General features: G+C 45.1%; 1 protein-coding gene across 1 annotated transcript; it reads right to left on the bottom strand.

Annotated features, from left to right (window-relative positions):
• Positions 1-58: 58 nt before the first annotated feature.
• LOC107316808 (glycerol-3-phosphate dehydrogenase 1-like protein) lies at positions 59-14015 on the bottom strand. The gene is made up of 8 exons (XM_015868711.2): positions 13939-14015; positions 9129-9306; positions 7614-7754; positions 6309-6447; positions 5141-5253; positions 3399-3632; positions 3152-3258; positions 59-2076 (listed from the first exon to the last, which is right to left on the bottom strand). Exons 1-8 carry the CDS (start codon positions 13977-13979, stop codon positions 1980-1982), a joined length of 1050 nt encoding a protein of 349 aa, XP_015724197.2. The 5' UTR covers positions 13980-14015; the 3' UTR covers positions 59-1979.
• Positions 14016-14925: the final 910 nt, after the last annotated feature.

Raw genomic sequence — 14925 nt, 5'->3', positions numbered from 1 at the left:
TGGCCTTTTCTTTGAGAGCTGACCGCTAGCTGTAAGAATAAGCACAATAGAAACCACGTCAGAACACTCATTTATTTTATGCGAGTTTTTTATACATGAAATTACATCAAGCTTGCATCTCTTGATCACGTCAAGAAGGAATTGTGTGAAACTTTGACTGTTCAATATTTGATGCTGAGGAAAGAATCTGAGAATTTCAGCCCGCCCATGAAAGAAGGATTCTGAATTCTCTATCCCACCCTCACGTATTTGACATGTTAAGGATTGCACGGTGTTTAATTCTTTCTCCCTTGATATTGCAGTCTTGTGCTTCCAGCCCAGGGTCTTCGTATGGGCTCCATTGCTGCCTCCACGCAGCCAACCTTCACTGCTGCCCAGCAGGGACCAGGGTGCTGCAGCCATGTTCCCACCAGACGAGCTGGAGCTGGTCTTCCTAACGGTAAGACTGAGACGTTTTAATTCTTATTTTTTAATTATTTTTCTATTTGATATACAAGTCTGATAAATGCAAAATACAGTAACATTCCTCTAAATACAGCAGGGAGAGGGTTTCACAACAGCCTATTTTTTGGTTTATTTTTCAAACTAATTTGTCATTTGAATACAGATTAAAAAGCCCCTTGTGTTCCCCTCTGCTCTTCTGGAAAATCAGATAAAGCAAAGCAAAAGTAGGTTACTCTTCCTTTCTGCTCGCCATCTTTCCTAATATGAATCTTTCCAGAAGGGTATTAAAGCTTAGAAAATGTGATGCTCTTTATTTCACAGCTGGCCTTAGCACTGAAAAACATCAGCTGGGTGAAGTTTCCCGATCCAGTTTAAAAGACCGGGGTGTTTCCAAAATGAATGGCACTGGTAATAAAATTAAGAGCTGGTTTGAGAACCAGTTGGTGTGTAAAACTCAGAAGCAGAGAGGGCTGCCTCCCTTCAGGCTCTGCAGCGGGGTCGGGGCATTGCCTGCGGTGCAGTCCATGGGAAGATAAATGCAGTTCAGTTGTGTCAGTCCTGGGTGTTTCCTGGTGGAGCTGAAATGCAGCCCGGCTTTGGATCCGATTGGACAAGGAATGCTGTGCGTCTGTAGCGGTCGATTTTGTGCATGTCTGTCAGAGTGGTCCATTGCTGCTTCTGTGTCGTCAGAGTGACAGCACTCTGCAGGCTGAGCTGTGCGTGTATCCCAGCTGTCTCTTCAGCTTTCCCCTCCCGGCCGGCAGGAATACCAGTGGGTAACACTTGCTCAGAAATGCTAACACTCACATGAATGGTTCTGGTCATTCCCCTTTATGTTTTTCTTCTGTTCGTCAGCAGTGCAGTAGATGTAAGGAAATCAGATTAGTATTGGAGGTTCCGTGTATCCTGAATAAAAAAGGCCCTTCCTTCCTCCCCCACCCCTAAAACTCTTTTCTTTGTACATCTGCAGAACATTCGTGTGTGTCTCAGCACAGCAGCAATACCTGGTTTTCTAAAGCACCCTATGATAGGAAATGTTCAAGGAAGGACTAAACATCTCAAAATACAGAATGTTTTGCTGTTTGTATTGGAGGGGAATTGCGAATCCCGTATTGGCCGGTGTGAGTGTGTCTTATTGCTGTAGGACCTCGTGACTCTCATTCCTGTTTTGATGCGTTCTTTAACTGTTCTGCATCTCCTGCTGTTCAGTAACAAATATGAGAAAGCAAAGCACTGAATTGAACTCCTGTCAGGAAAATGATGAGGGGCGCCATTTTCAACCAACACAAAAGTAATTGCAGGCAAGTGCTCAAACTGCTCTCTCAAAGCAAAAACAGATCTTTACATTTCCCTGTTCAGTGGATTTAATGTTAGAAGGCAGATTTGTCACCCCCGGAACGAGGATACTGAAATACATTCTGTGTTGCTCTTACAGCAAGCGTTGCCACACAATCTATTTGTCTACTTTATTTGCTGTGGAGTGGATAAAAGTCTTGCAAAGATGAAGAAAACAACCAGGTGGGGAGAGCCAATTCCTAATGGTGCGCTGGGTGGTTCTGCAGACACGAGATGAAATTCTGGACCGGTTCACCCTCGTAGCAGATCTTGTAGATGGCTGTGAACAATGGAAACCTAATAGAAGTGTGGGAAAAGAAGAATAGACTTGGAAGTTCACACAAACACCTTTTGCTTATAATGGAAGAAAAACATCTTGCTTTTTGCTGTTGTTTGTTACATTAGAAGAAAAGTATCTGAAAATGTCTTATTTCTCCAGAAACTTTGCTACAGTAAAATCTTTACCTGGATTGGAAGATGGTAAATGAGCAATAGGAGGACAGGCCAGGAGGAATGAGGTCAGGACAATGGAGGGGAGCTTAAGGACAACTTGGAAGGTGACAACAGAGAAGTTGTTTCAGAGACAAAGTTGCTGTCTGGTGCTTCTTGTTAACTGAAAGAACCCTGACTTGCATATCCCCTTCTTTGTGTAAAATGCATCAATACTTTGTGTTCATTACTGATGTCTGAAAGACAAAGTCTGGGAAAGAAAATGCTGTAATGGTTTTCTTTTCTTTTTAAAGGCAGTGCTATTTAGAACTTTTGTTACTGTTTAGATCCTAAAAGATTTATCCTTTTAAAGTAGAACAGGCTTCACATTCTAAATCTTCATTTACCACTCAAATAATTAAAGTATTACCTTAACTGAACTATTGGCTTCTTTTGTAGCACTGAGGCATTGATGCCAGCACATATTCACTGTGTGTAATACAGTTTGTTCATGAGCAGACTCCTGAATTCTTATGCTGAGATTGTTTGTACTGGGAGCAGAATTGCTGCAAGCTGTAATGGTGGCATAATGAGAATGATAAACCCTTTGACCCATAGATCACATTCACAACCCTACTCCATCTTTGTGCTTCAGTCTTGCATAGTGTGGGCCAGTGATATCTGGGTAGGCCCGTTGGACTCCTTTGGTGGGTTATATGTCTGTGGTTTGTTTCTTTTGATGACGTTTTGCCTTCACCCTATTCTACTGATCCTGGCAATGAGGAGTTTGTCAGCGTTTAAAGGTGGCCCAAGATGTAGAAAGCAGTTGTTACAGAAATGAACAGGACAGTTGACCACAAATAGCAAGAAGGAGGTTAGGAATTGCTCATAATTCATGGCCGTGCCGAATGAGTTGGGTTTTGTTTTAAATCAAAGCACTTACTTTTCAAGCATCTTCTTCTCTTTCAGAATCTTGTAGACTTCAGCTGAAGTCGGAGGACCTTGTAGTTTTTGTCCATTCAGCATCTCGTTTTCCAATTCCTCGATGGACTACAAGAGAGATGACTTGGATCAGAGGGAATACTGCTCTGACAGCAGCAGTCACCAGAAAGGTAACAGCTTTGTGAAAACAAGAATTTCTTTCTTTTTAAAACAAAAAAAAGCTTAAAATATTTCAAAATCTTCCTTACTTTTCCTGTGCGAACAAAGGCCTCTGCCACTTTTCTGTTGCGTCCTCCGTAGCAGGTAGTGATTAGGTCAGCAACCCCACAGCTTTCCAGGAAAGTAGATACTGACACAGGTCCCTTACAGAAGATCTGGGCAAAGGCCACCATTTCCATAAGGCCTAAACGGATCACTGCTGCCTTTGTGTTACCACCGAAGTCCAGTCCGTCGCAGAAGCCGGCTCCCACTGCTACGATGTTCTGAAAGGAAATCATCAGATAAGGCGTGCAGTTCACCAGGGGATATAAAGCAAGCTTCAAGGGAATTCCACAACTGCATCTCCACACTGTTCAGCAGAATGGGCCCCAGGTTCGTAGAGCCTTCATTCATTAAGGTTGGAAAAGACCACTAATGTCACCCATCAACCATCCCCCCACCCCCACCGTGCCCACTGACCACAGCCCTTGGGTCACAGTTCTTTGACACAACAGGCAGTGCCCATGAATTTGCTGGGAGGCAGGCAGGTATCTCATAAGATTTCAGCAAAAGCTGTTCCACAATGTAGGACTTTATAAAGTATCTGCTGTTATTCCAGTGGGCAAACCTCAGAGCAGCTTGTTTAGTGTTATAGTATTGCAATCGTGTAGCATTGGGCAATTAATGGGTTCTTTTCTCTGCTAGTTCCAAGCTGGGGCTCATTTCTGTTTGAACTGTCCTAAATAATCTGAATGACGACATTCCCTCTAGCTCTTCTTTGTTAGCCTGTAGTTTACTGGCTCTATGTACAGACCCTGCAATAGACCAAACCTTGGTTTTGCCTGTGAGGATGGTCAGTAGAATCAGCCTTTCCTACAGCTCCAAATGTCTTGGGATCGTAAAAATCTTCCCAGTTCCTCCCCTCATCCTGCACGTCCCTCTCCCCACCTTTTATTTTGCTGCCCCTATAGAAGCATAGTTTATTGTATTGGAGCTGTATGTTACTAAGAATGCCACTGATTTTGCTTTGGCATTGCCTTTGCTAAAACAGTGATTTCAAGGGGAGCAGAAATTTCCCTCACAACTGAACAGACTCCAGCCTATAGCAGGAGGCAAAATCATTGGGTGTTTGTAGATACCTTCCTCATGTCTAGGTTAAGCAAAACCAAGTCTTCACCAGTCAGTAAATCTCTCCTCCAAGGAAAGATGAACTGTTCAGATACAGAGGAATTATCTTACAGAAGCTACAAGTAGTTGTAGGCTGAGTTGGCTTTTGGCACATTTGAAAACAAAGCCCAAATTTCACTCAGGTGCCCCCGCCATAGAAACTTGATGACTTTGGTGTTTCTTCTGACCCTGCCTGGGCCAGATGTGCTTCCAGCCCAGAGTGGTGCTTCTGATGCTGCTTTCTAGTGAGTCGCTACTTGAAATATGGAAGCAAGCTATTGGAATTATTACACATAGGAGTCTTTGTTCCATGTGCTTCCAACATATAAACAAGAAAATACAGTGGGCTAAATTCTTTCCTCAGAAACAGAGGTGACTGCTAAAATTAAATACAAAAATCCAGCTATTTTGAAATGTTTTGCCAGCTGTTTTATCTTTAAGCCAATTTTCTCTTTTTTTTTTTTTTCATATTGGAAAGCTGACACAGGAAATGTTACATGTTTTGTGTGTGCCCACTCAATTATAAGGTGGCAGGACTAATGTCAGACCACGTGGCTTACAGAGGCACAGGCAGGGGTAAGAATTTAGTCCTGATAAAAAAGAGCATTGGTTTGAAGTCACTGACTTTTAAGGCTCCACAGATCTCCACTGTTTCAGAGTCAGGCACCACGGTAATCCTGAAGTTGGGAGTTTGCAGTAATTCCTTAAAGATCTGCCCTTGTTTCTCGTTTTTGCACCCTGTGGGAAGGAAGGATGAAAGTCAGAGCATTAGTGATGTTTGAGGGGTGGAGCAGTGTGCACAGTGAAATGAAACCTGAAGTAAGGGCCTACGGACCTTTGGGTTTTGTGGTCACAGTTAATTGGGCACTGCTGAAGAAGATGCTTGCTCCTGCTGCTGGAAGCCAGTGTACGTGTTCTTGGCATTGCTTTACTAATGGGATTTGTGGCTTTCCATAAGGAGAAAGACTTTGAGGCCCCAAAAGCAAAGGGCAAGGAAGCCTCCCTGCACAGTTGTCATCCTGCCATGGCTTAAAGCTTAACCAGCAGAAATTAAACTGCCCCCAAGGAAATGAATATTGCCCAACTCTCCTGATCCCGTCTGGTTCTGTTCATATCTAGTTTCTCTTCCAGCAACAGATGCCCAGCTGGTATGGTTTTCACTATTACTGTAACTTTGCACAGCAAAAGAACGGTATTGCAATAATTACTTTTTTCTTTGATCTCCACCAGCTGTTGAAGAATTGCAACTAATTTCTGCTGACTTCAAAAATCAGTGGGTCTTTAAAAGCTGCTGGGTGAACTCTCGAAGTTAGGCGAGACCCAGTTACAGGGAGGGAAGAACAGAATGTTACTGCTGCTTTTACTAAACAGGGAAATACAGAGATGGAGAAATACACCTCAGGGGGTGTGAGCTTCTGATTACACCTTCCTAGACAAACTGCACAGTGTATCAACTGCCTCAGTACTCAGCGCTGGGCTTTACAGACAGGTAGCTTTTGGTAGCTCTTATAGGAGAAGGGTTTTGCTGTAATTTTTTAATGGATGAAATGAGCTCTCAGCTCTCAGTGCTGGAACCTGCTGTTATTTGGGAGCAGCGCCAGTCTCCCCATAAAGGGAGCTGCTCCCCACAAATGAGTTCAGCAAGCACTGCACAAATGGTATCGCAAACAACCTCAGCACATCCTCACTGCAGGCTGCCTCCCACTGCTGCCTGCAGGCACTGTCCTGTTTCCCAGCCATAGGTGAGGGTAAGACACAGACGGGAGATCAAATTTGCCCTTTGCAATAGTTACCAATGGTTGTTTCACAGAACTTCTCTTCAGCCACTTCTTTGGCTATGTTGGCCCCCATAAGAACGCTGATTTCTATGTTCAGCTTCTCTCGAATGAGGTCCGATATGAGTTTCAGGCCTTCAGGACCCTCATCAATCCCCTGAGTAAAAGACAACAGCAGAATCTAAGTACAGGAAAATGACAGCAGCAGGAGTGCTGTTAAAGCAGCTGTCCTATTGCCTGCAGGTCTGCCTGGCTGTAGGTGGAAGGCATTAGCCATTAGTGCCAACGCTCTGTATTTGTACTTCTAAGCACAAATTCAAGGCATGTTCAGGGAGAAGGTGCAATAAAGCTAACCCTGCCGCAGGGCTCACGTGCAGTGCTGCTGCCCTGAGGTGTTCTGTGCCATGTTTTTCCTTTGTGTTAAACTCCTGTGGTGCAGAGCCATACTTTTAAGATGAGCTAACAAGCAGTGGCTTCTTTAGCAAGATCTGAAGTATTAACCTTAATGCTTCACTGGTATAAGGAGTGTACTGAGCTGCCATAGTTTTCCTGAAGCTGAAGAAAGGAGGAAATTTTCAGGAACATCCTTCCTTTCCTCACCATCCCCTCCTCCATGCGCTGCTACTTACAAGATAATTTTGATAGGGGAAAATCAGAAAGGAAACATCTGATATTACAGTCTGAGAACTTGGATTACGTTTCTGATATTTCAGTTTTAAATTGGATTTGAATACAACCAGTAGAAGCAGCAGACTTTATTGCCACATTCTGCCTTGAAGTTTTAGTTTGAGACTCTCTTAAAATATTAATTCCCCTTAAGGTAATGATAATCTGGCAGCTCTAGCCTTTAAAAAGCAATTACCCTTTTCATTACAAATGGGAAAGGCTCCAGTCCTGCAAAGTTATTAATATTCCTGTGCAGTGTTTCCACAAATGGCTTTGCATGCACTCAGGACAGGCACGTAGACCCTGTGCTCTCTCTAGTTAAGAGTTAACAGAGGCTGAGGTTGGAATATTTTTCCTGGCAGCAGCACTGGCTCACGCATCCCTCTCTCTGTGCATTTTCACCTCTGTGCTGGTCCGAGCGGGAACCGATCCAGGCTAAAGATGGCTGATGAGGATGGTTACTTGGCCCAGTGGGGTTGCCAAGTCCTTTCCACTCTCTGGTCACACAAACAGCAGAGGGACTACTGGAGGCTTTGTGAGTTTCAACCCTTGCAGAAAGAAATGCTCACTTTATGCAGAGCATGCAGCTGAGGGCCTATCCTTTAGTTGAACCTATTTACTCCTTACAGGTTGATTCTTGTGGAGATGACAACCCACCTTGATGAGTGAAATCCCGAATGCTCCAGGCTTGATGTGATCTGCCATGCCCTCACAGGTTTGTTCGATGAACTGATGTGGTAGGACAAACACTAAGATATCTGTCCCTCTCACTGCTTCAGCCAAGTCTGGTACAGCCACCTGGGACAAGTGCAACATGGAAGATGAGCCCCCTCACACCAGGTAAGAATTCTCACACCTTGCAAAGCAATACCACTGAGGCAATGCGCTTAATAACCAGCAAACTGTACCTTCCTCTAAATGCGAGTGTTACTTAGAACAACAATTAAAGCCAGAGGAAACAGGAGGTGAATTTAAGTCTGCTCTTGCAATCAGAAAAAAAAACCAAAACCCACTGCCCTTAGTTACACAGCCTTACAGCAAGCAGTCTTCGAGCAGGTGGGGCTCCTCACTGAAGAATCAGAATTGCTACCAAAAGGCTGCTTGAAAGGCAGACAGCCATGTGAGACCAGGACAGAGGGGTTGTATTGCCATGACAGTGCAGAGAGAGTTTCTGTCTCTCCAAAATGTGGAGAGACAATGAGAGGAAAAAATGATTTTTCAGTTGGAGATGAAGATGTGGAGGACTCACCAGTCCTCCAGGCTGACTGCAACCAGCTGATCTATGCTATCGAGATCTCAGAGACTTTGCTAGAGATGGGAAAAGGCTGCTCTCAGATGATGAAAACAAGCTTGTTGATCTGTTCCAGGATTGTGAAAATAACAATGGCAATTAAATCTGAGCCCAGGAGAACTGTGTGCCAAGTTCAAACCATGGGAGTGCAAAAATGCAATCCCAGCACATAGTGCTGTGAAACATAGCACTAAATATAACCACTCTCCAGGCATGGAGACCCACCACGTGCAGCATCTTAACTTCCCTTTACAACTACAGCTGTTCTAAGCTGTTCTAGAAACGCAGTGCTACTTTCTTTAATTCACAAAGCACTGACATTTGGCAAATTCTCCAACAGCCTGAAAACCTCACTTTGCTTCAGTAGCACTGAATTATCTAAGTTGATTAAGTAGCGAGGTATAATTTAGTATTTCAAATGTGTACGCAAATTACATACCTTATATTTTGGTAGAATTTGTAGCAATATAAATGATAGTAATGAGCTGCTATCCTGAAATCAACCAAGAAGCAATAGCTCCCTGCTCATCTCCTTGCAAGCCATGGTTGTTAGTCATGCAGTTGATTTCCTTTTTTAGAAGAAGGGAGAGCAGTAGCTTTCCCTTTTTATCCAGAAGATGCTGTGGGTTTGAAATCACTGCTCTGTGCAGACATGGCTCTAGGAACAGCAGGCAGAGAGGTGCTGGTTTGTGCTGGAGAGGAGCACGTCACGTACCTGTACTCGGCACAGTGGGGTGTTTGAAGTGTGACAGGAGACAAGCAGAGGTCACAGGAGCAAGTTATCATACTTGTAATACTGGAGTGAGTGAGGTGGCAAACCAGAATGAAACAGTGTTGCCTTCTTTGTATATAAAAGCAGTGACTTTTTATTTTCAACTTACCACATTTTGGGGCAACATGCTTCCAGGGAGATACTTAACATTCTGATGTTCTTTGTTGATTATTTCTGAGAGCTTTCTTCTATTGACGATCTCTTCAAATACCCACATGTTGACAGTAGGATCAAATCTGTTGGACTTCTGGACATTTTTGCCAATGATTATTGCTATGGCTGATCCCCTTTAAGAAAACAAAGGAAGAAATTGCCAATTGGAAGCACAAATTACTTTCAACATTGTATCTCCTAAAAGTCCTGTGCTATAAAGTAGATAATGTGCTTACTAAGTTTATCAGAAAGCTTTGTCCACTATTCTATATGGAAGCAAAAAGCTCAGTTTAAAATCACAGCAATTAGGACTAGATGTAATAAGGAATCTGAAGTCATATGAAAGATTGCAGAGTGGAAGTGGGATGTGCCATCAACAGTGCTAAAAATGCACTATTTGGGACTATTTAAATATCGATTGCTTCTCAGATTATTATTTTTATATATATAGAAAAACCAACAAATGTAAAGCAATGCAGTACCCCTGGGCGATCCTGCTGTGACAGCCTGTGTGCACCACATCTAACACAGATATATGCCAACTCCCTGCCAATAACCAAATGGCTGCAATAAGGTTTTTATATAAGAGATAAATGCTGAGGAGTTACAACAAAGCAAACTTGAAACTGATGGCTTCTCTTTAGATGTGTTTCTAATGGTCACTATAACGGGATGTGGAGTATCTAACAACTGAAAGAGGGGCTCTAGTCACAGCATTCTTATCCTCTGACCCACTTGGAACACTTGCACAATAAGGAGTGTGAGCAGGATTCAGTTATGTTCAGTTTTCTGTAGCTCATAAAGTGAATCCCAGACAAAGTCCAGTGAGGTCTGCACTGTGAGCGGTTCAAAGGGAAACCGTGTGGTAACTGACTCCCTTTGGCTGAACTCTGTTTCTGATGGGGAAGCTTTGCACAAGGCTATTTACTCAATAGGTAATAAAGAAGAAGGGCTTTGTCTTAATCTTTAACCACAAAGAAATCCCACTGAGATAAGTTTTCACTTCACCCAAGTGTTGGCTGCATGCTAAATCCTGAGCTGCCATCATGTTTTCTTCCAAAACTAAAGTCAACAGAAACCAAACCTGTTTCTTTGTAAGTGGATGGGAAACATTTTTGGAGTAAACCTTTATTTCAAGAGCGCTCATATGTTCATATAACGTTCCTATTATCTGTAAGGTGTTTTGTGTCCTGGTCCTCCTGGTCCGCTTCCCCTGCTGTCCAAAAGAGCACAACCAAAGCCTGAGTTGAGGCCAACTTGTGGCTCAGTACCATAGATGTGTAACAGTAAGAAAAGTTATCTTTACACATAAGCACTGAGCTGAAATTATCTTAAGTGTAAAGGTACCTTCATAAACCACAGGGTTTTTGTTTGGTTTCTCCTAAGGGAAATAGGAATTTGGAGGAGACAAGGCTTAACGTTTAAAGGCACTGAGCAGCCATTAGGGGAAATGGCTACAGAACAATACAGCTCAATAAATGGTGTGCTGTTTTAATTGGGCCATCAAAAACTCACAGTGCCCACTAATCAGAGTTGGAAAGAAGAACTGCTTTGTCTGTGACGCCAGTGTTCAGTAGACTACACAGGCTTGGCAGGGAAGGTCTGCTTGTGCAAACAAAACCAAGGACACTTGCATGCTAAAGACTCTGCCACACTATTTTTTCTCTCCAAAACTATTAGGTGACTGAGAACTCCATTTAGATTATTCTTTTAAAGTGAGTGAAAATGCCAGTCAGTCCTCTTCCCCAGTTATGTTAAACCATGTTGGAAGGGATTTGCATATTGCTAAGAAATAAAGCTGTCACTTATATGGAGATATTTTTTTAATCAGTAAATAGGAAAACTTTTGCATGAAGTGTAATTTAAATGAGACCCATTCTTTCATGTATGCAGATATGAAAATACATTGGAACTGGTGAAAATTAGAGCTGAAAGGACTCCGTGAAACCTTTTGACTGTCAGGTTGGAATGAACCAACTCTCAGGTTGGAATGAACTCCAAAGCAAGAACAGCCCTTGGTTGGGGCTTGGGTTTGTTCAGTTGAGTCTTAAAAGCTCTTCAGGGACCACTTTCTCTCCTCTCTAGGTAACCTGTCCCAGTGCTTTAGCATGCTCATGGCTTGTTTTTTTCCTTCCCTAACTCTAAATACCCAGTTGGAGCCTCCCCAGCCTAATTTATGACCACTGAATCATCTTCCTTCTGTACACCTCTGTAAAAAGCCTGGCCATCTGTGCATGGTAAAGACACGTGCCCAGTTAAAGGCAGCTCTTCACCGCGGAGAGTCCAAATGAATATAATAAGATTGTCAGAGAAAGGCTCACATAATGAAGTAAACCTGTATTTTTAATAAACAGATAATTGATCAAGGATTAACATGTGAACAGATCCCTTCTTGTGCCTGGCTGACAGCTACAAGTTGTGGTGTATCCTTTGTTTTACTTAACTGCATCAGCCCAGATTCTCCTGACAGTGTTGACTTAGTAAGCCAGCGTGAGCTGCTGAACTTCTGCAGCTGACATGAGCAATTGCAACACGCTGCATCACGTGTCAGCCACGTTTCTGAGCTGCAGGAAAGGCTCGAGTGCAGCTGTCTGAACTGTCACCCAAATATTCAGGAGGAAGGTAAGGAAATGGTGTTTGCCAAAGGAAAACACGCTTCTGTGGTGTGCTGAGATTACCTGTGCTGTCAGAGAGGCTATGAACAGGTGTGATTTAAACACTAGAGAAAACATTTGTCTCCTTCACAAAGACTTTGCAGTCTATCCATATGGTAGGAAGCAAGAGATGAATACAGATAGGACAAGTAAGCAGGCTGCATTCAGCCATCCAGGGGTCTGGGTTCGCAGTATCAGCTCTTTGCAAGTCTGTACACATTGTGAAAATCAGCTCTCTACAGTACAGTCCGAAGGAAAACAACTAACTGGCTTTTGAGAATGTTTTATGGTGAAGGAACAGGCTGAGAAGTGGCATGAGATGCTTGAGGATGTGGAGAGAGAGTAATTGCTGGCTGATCAACAGTGCCAGATGTTTGGCCATGATTCTTGAGGGTCTTCGAAGCAAAATGAGCAACTTTCATGGGCTTTGATGTCTGTGTTTAAGGTGAGGAAGAAGAGTGTGGCAGGGGAGGGATTCAAGTGCTCGAATGACATGGTAACAGTGGCATTTGGGGAAATGCTATTGCAGAAATGATGGGGAGGTCTGCATCCATCAGGACCAGAGAAAGAGATGTAGCAGTGAGCCAGCTGTGTGGTGGTGAGTGCCTGGAGAAGACCTAGAGGTATGGCTGCATGTCAGAGACCGTCCATTAGAGGTGTCATGCACAGGAACCCGTGGTCTGTAAGCATGTGATGTGTGTGGGCAGTCAAGAAGCAGTGGGCTGGTTTTGCACTGCAGAAAGGTGAAGAGCAGTGCTATAACTATGCTGTGCTCTCAGCAGATCACAAGCAGCCACTCCCTCTCCTGTTGAGGTTTTTTTTTTTTGGTATTTGCTTCTGCTTAGCTGTCAGGTGTGTAAAATTCTTAAGAAACTTGCCCTTCTTGCACAAAAACAATCCCATGAACTACCTGTTTGCTAATCCCAAGCACATGCATGTACACGTTGTTCATTTTGTTTGTGCTTAGGTTATACAAACTGTAAGTAGGATGCAAGGTTCATTGAGACAGCGATCACTGACTTCAGTGGAGGCTGTCAGCACCAAGGAGCTTTTGCAAGCAGTGCTTTCATCCAGGCAAAAAGGACTGAGCGAGGGCAGATATATTCTTATAAGTAAGGGCAAGGATCAGCTGAGGACTTGAGCACAATGCTTTGAAAGGCTATATCTGCATATCAAATCATTAGGTTTGGAAAAGACCTTAAATATAATCCAGTCCAAATCCAATCTATCTCCACCATGTCCACTAACCATGTCCCTCAGTGCCACGATTCTTGAACAGCTCCAGGGATGGTGCCTCTACCACCTCCCTGGGCAGCTGTGCCCCTGCATCACCGCTCTTTCTGAGATGAGATACAAAACTGCATGCCAAGGATGATGGAAGTGAAGACTGCCAGTACGTTGTGCCGTTAAACAAACCTCAAGCTCTTTCTTTCTTTCAAAGGAACAGGATCAGTGCTGCTGCTCTGCTAACTACTTAAGGCTGATATTCGAACATCATAGACTCTGCCACAAACAAACACAGCTACTGGCTCAGCTCTCATTTTCCCTGGAATCTCGCTGTCCTGGTGCCAGGCTTTCTATGTTTAAGTTCATGCACTTAAGTAGAAGCCTTATGTTTTTCCAACTCTCATTGGCTTCTGCGTCCCTTTCTTCTGTTTGCATTTGCTGCATGCGAGCGCTCTGACAATTCCCAATTGGGTTATAATACAAAGAGACCCCCAGCCCGGAGCTAAGAGCAGCTGCTTGCAGAATTTCCTCTTCCCCCTGGGTTACTATTTTAACAGAGCGGGGATGCCAGACCGGTGCAGCCAGTCGGTGCCCGGAGCGTTAACACGGGACAAGCCCCGGCCGTGGGCGGCGGAGCGGCGCGGTGAGCGCTGCCGCTTTCAGCACCATGGAGACCCGCACCCCGCAGCCCGACCCCCGCCGGGACCTGTTGCGGACCCCGGCCCCGCTGCTGGGCGGGGGAGCCCGGCACGGCGCTGTGCGGGCCCCCGGCATCCCGTGATGCGCATAAAGGAGGCGGCTGGGCAGGCAGCGAGGGAAAAAAATATAAATTAGAAAATGGGAGAAGGGAGGAGGGAAGGAAGGAAAGGGGTTCCCTTCACTCACCAGTTTCCCGAACCCACGATGCACACACGGAGCGGCGACATGCTGCTGTGCTCGGCCCGGCTACCAGCACCGCCTCCGGCCCGGCCCCCGGCGCCTGCGGGAGAAACGGGCGTCAGGCTGCGAGGGCCCGCGGCCCCGAATCGGTCCTGCCCCCGGGGAGGCGGCACCAGCGCGGGGATGCGCCCTGTGCCCGGCCCGGCGGGGTCCCTCACGGGGCTGGAAACGGATCGAGCTTCACCTCAGGGAGGGGAGTGAGGGGCGGGAGGTGACAGCGGGGGTCTGCGGGGTTGGCTCTGTGTGCTACCTGTCCTGCCAGCCAGATGGGCACGGGTTAGGATCATCCCGCGGATGGGGGTCTGTCTCTTCAACTCCAGGGAAAGGAGATGAATGCATTGCAAGAGCCATAGTCAACTGATAAACGAACGATGGATCTAATCATAGCTTCTTATGTCAATGGAAGCAAGGCAGGACAAAGCACAGAATCTTTCTTTTCCCCATATGTTCTGACATCCACGATTCCCTGCCAATTGCCATCACCTCTCAGCCCCCCACATCTCTTCATCAGAACAGCCTTTTCTCCCACTCTGTGCTATAGAGCTGCTTCCCTGTCCTCTCTGTGCCTGTGCTCCCCCCTGCCCACATCCCACCCTCTCCTGCTGGGCCCAGGGGCTCAGCCTGCAGGTGCTGTCCTTGCCCAGGGCCCAGCTCAGAAGCACCTGGCTGCATTACAAGCAGACTGACTCAGTGACTCATGGATTGAGGATGGCTGCCAGTGCATCTGAGAAGGGTGGGGGTAGTTTTGGAGGTAGGCATATGCTCAGCCCACCTGCTGTCAGCTTCATCAGCTCAGCTGTGTCCTGAGCTCACATAAAATGCCAGGAAATATGTAAAAAAACAGCCTCTTGAAGATAAAGCTGGGAGCTCAATGTAAGGTGTGCTGCTTGAGTACAGCCATGGCATGCAAACTCTGGTTCTTGGGGTGCTTCC

The sequence above is a fragment of the Coturnix japonica genome, chromosome 7 (genome assembly GCF_054131305.1).
Source record: "Coturnix japonica strain WE chromosome 7, WE-NBRP24, whole genome shotgun sequence".
NCBI classification, from domain to species: Eukaryota; Metazoa; Chordata; class Aves; order Galliformes; family Phasianidae; genus Coturnix; species Coturnix japonica.
This window is presented reverse-complemented; position numbering and strand designations above follow the sequence as displayed.

Excerpts from the sequence above, each read along its gene's own strand:
- LOC107316808 (XM_015868711.2), bottom strand. The coding sequence starts at position 13,979 with ATGTCGCCGCTCCGTGTGTGCATCGTGGGTTCGGGAAACTG. Across the intron at positions 6,448-7,613 it reads TCGGGATTTCACTCATCAAG|GGGATTGATGAGGGTCCTGA; the intron begins GTGGGTTGTCAT and ends TCTTTTACTCAG. Across the intron at positions 3,633-5,140 it reads AGATCTGTGGAGCCTTAAAA|AACATCGTAGCAGTGGGAGC; the intron begins GTCAGTGACTTC and ends ATTTCCTTTCAG.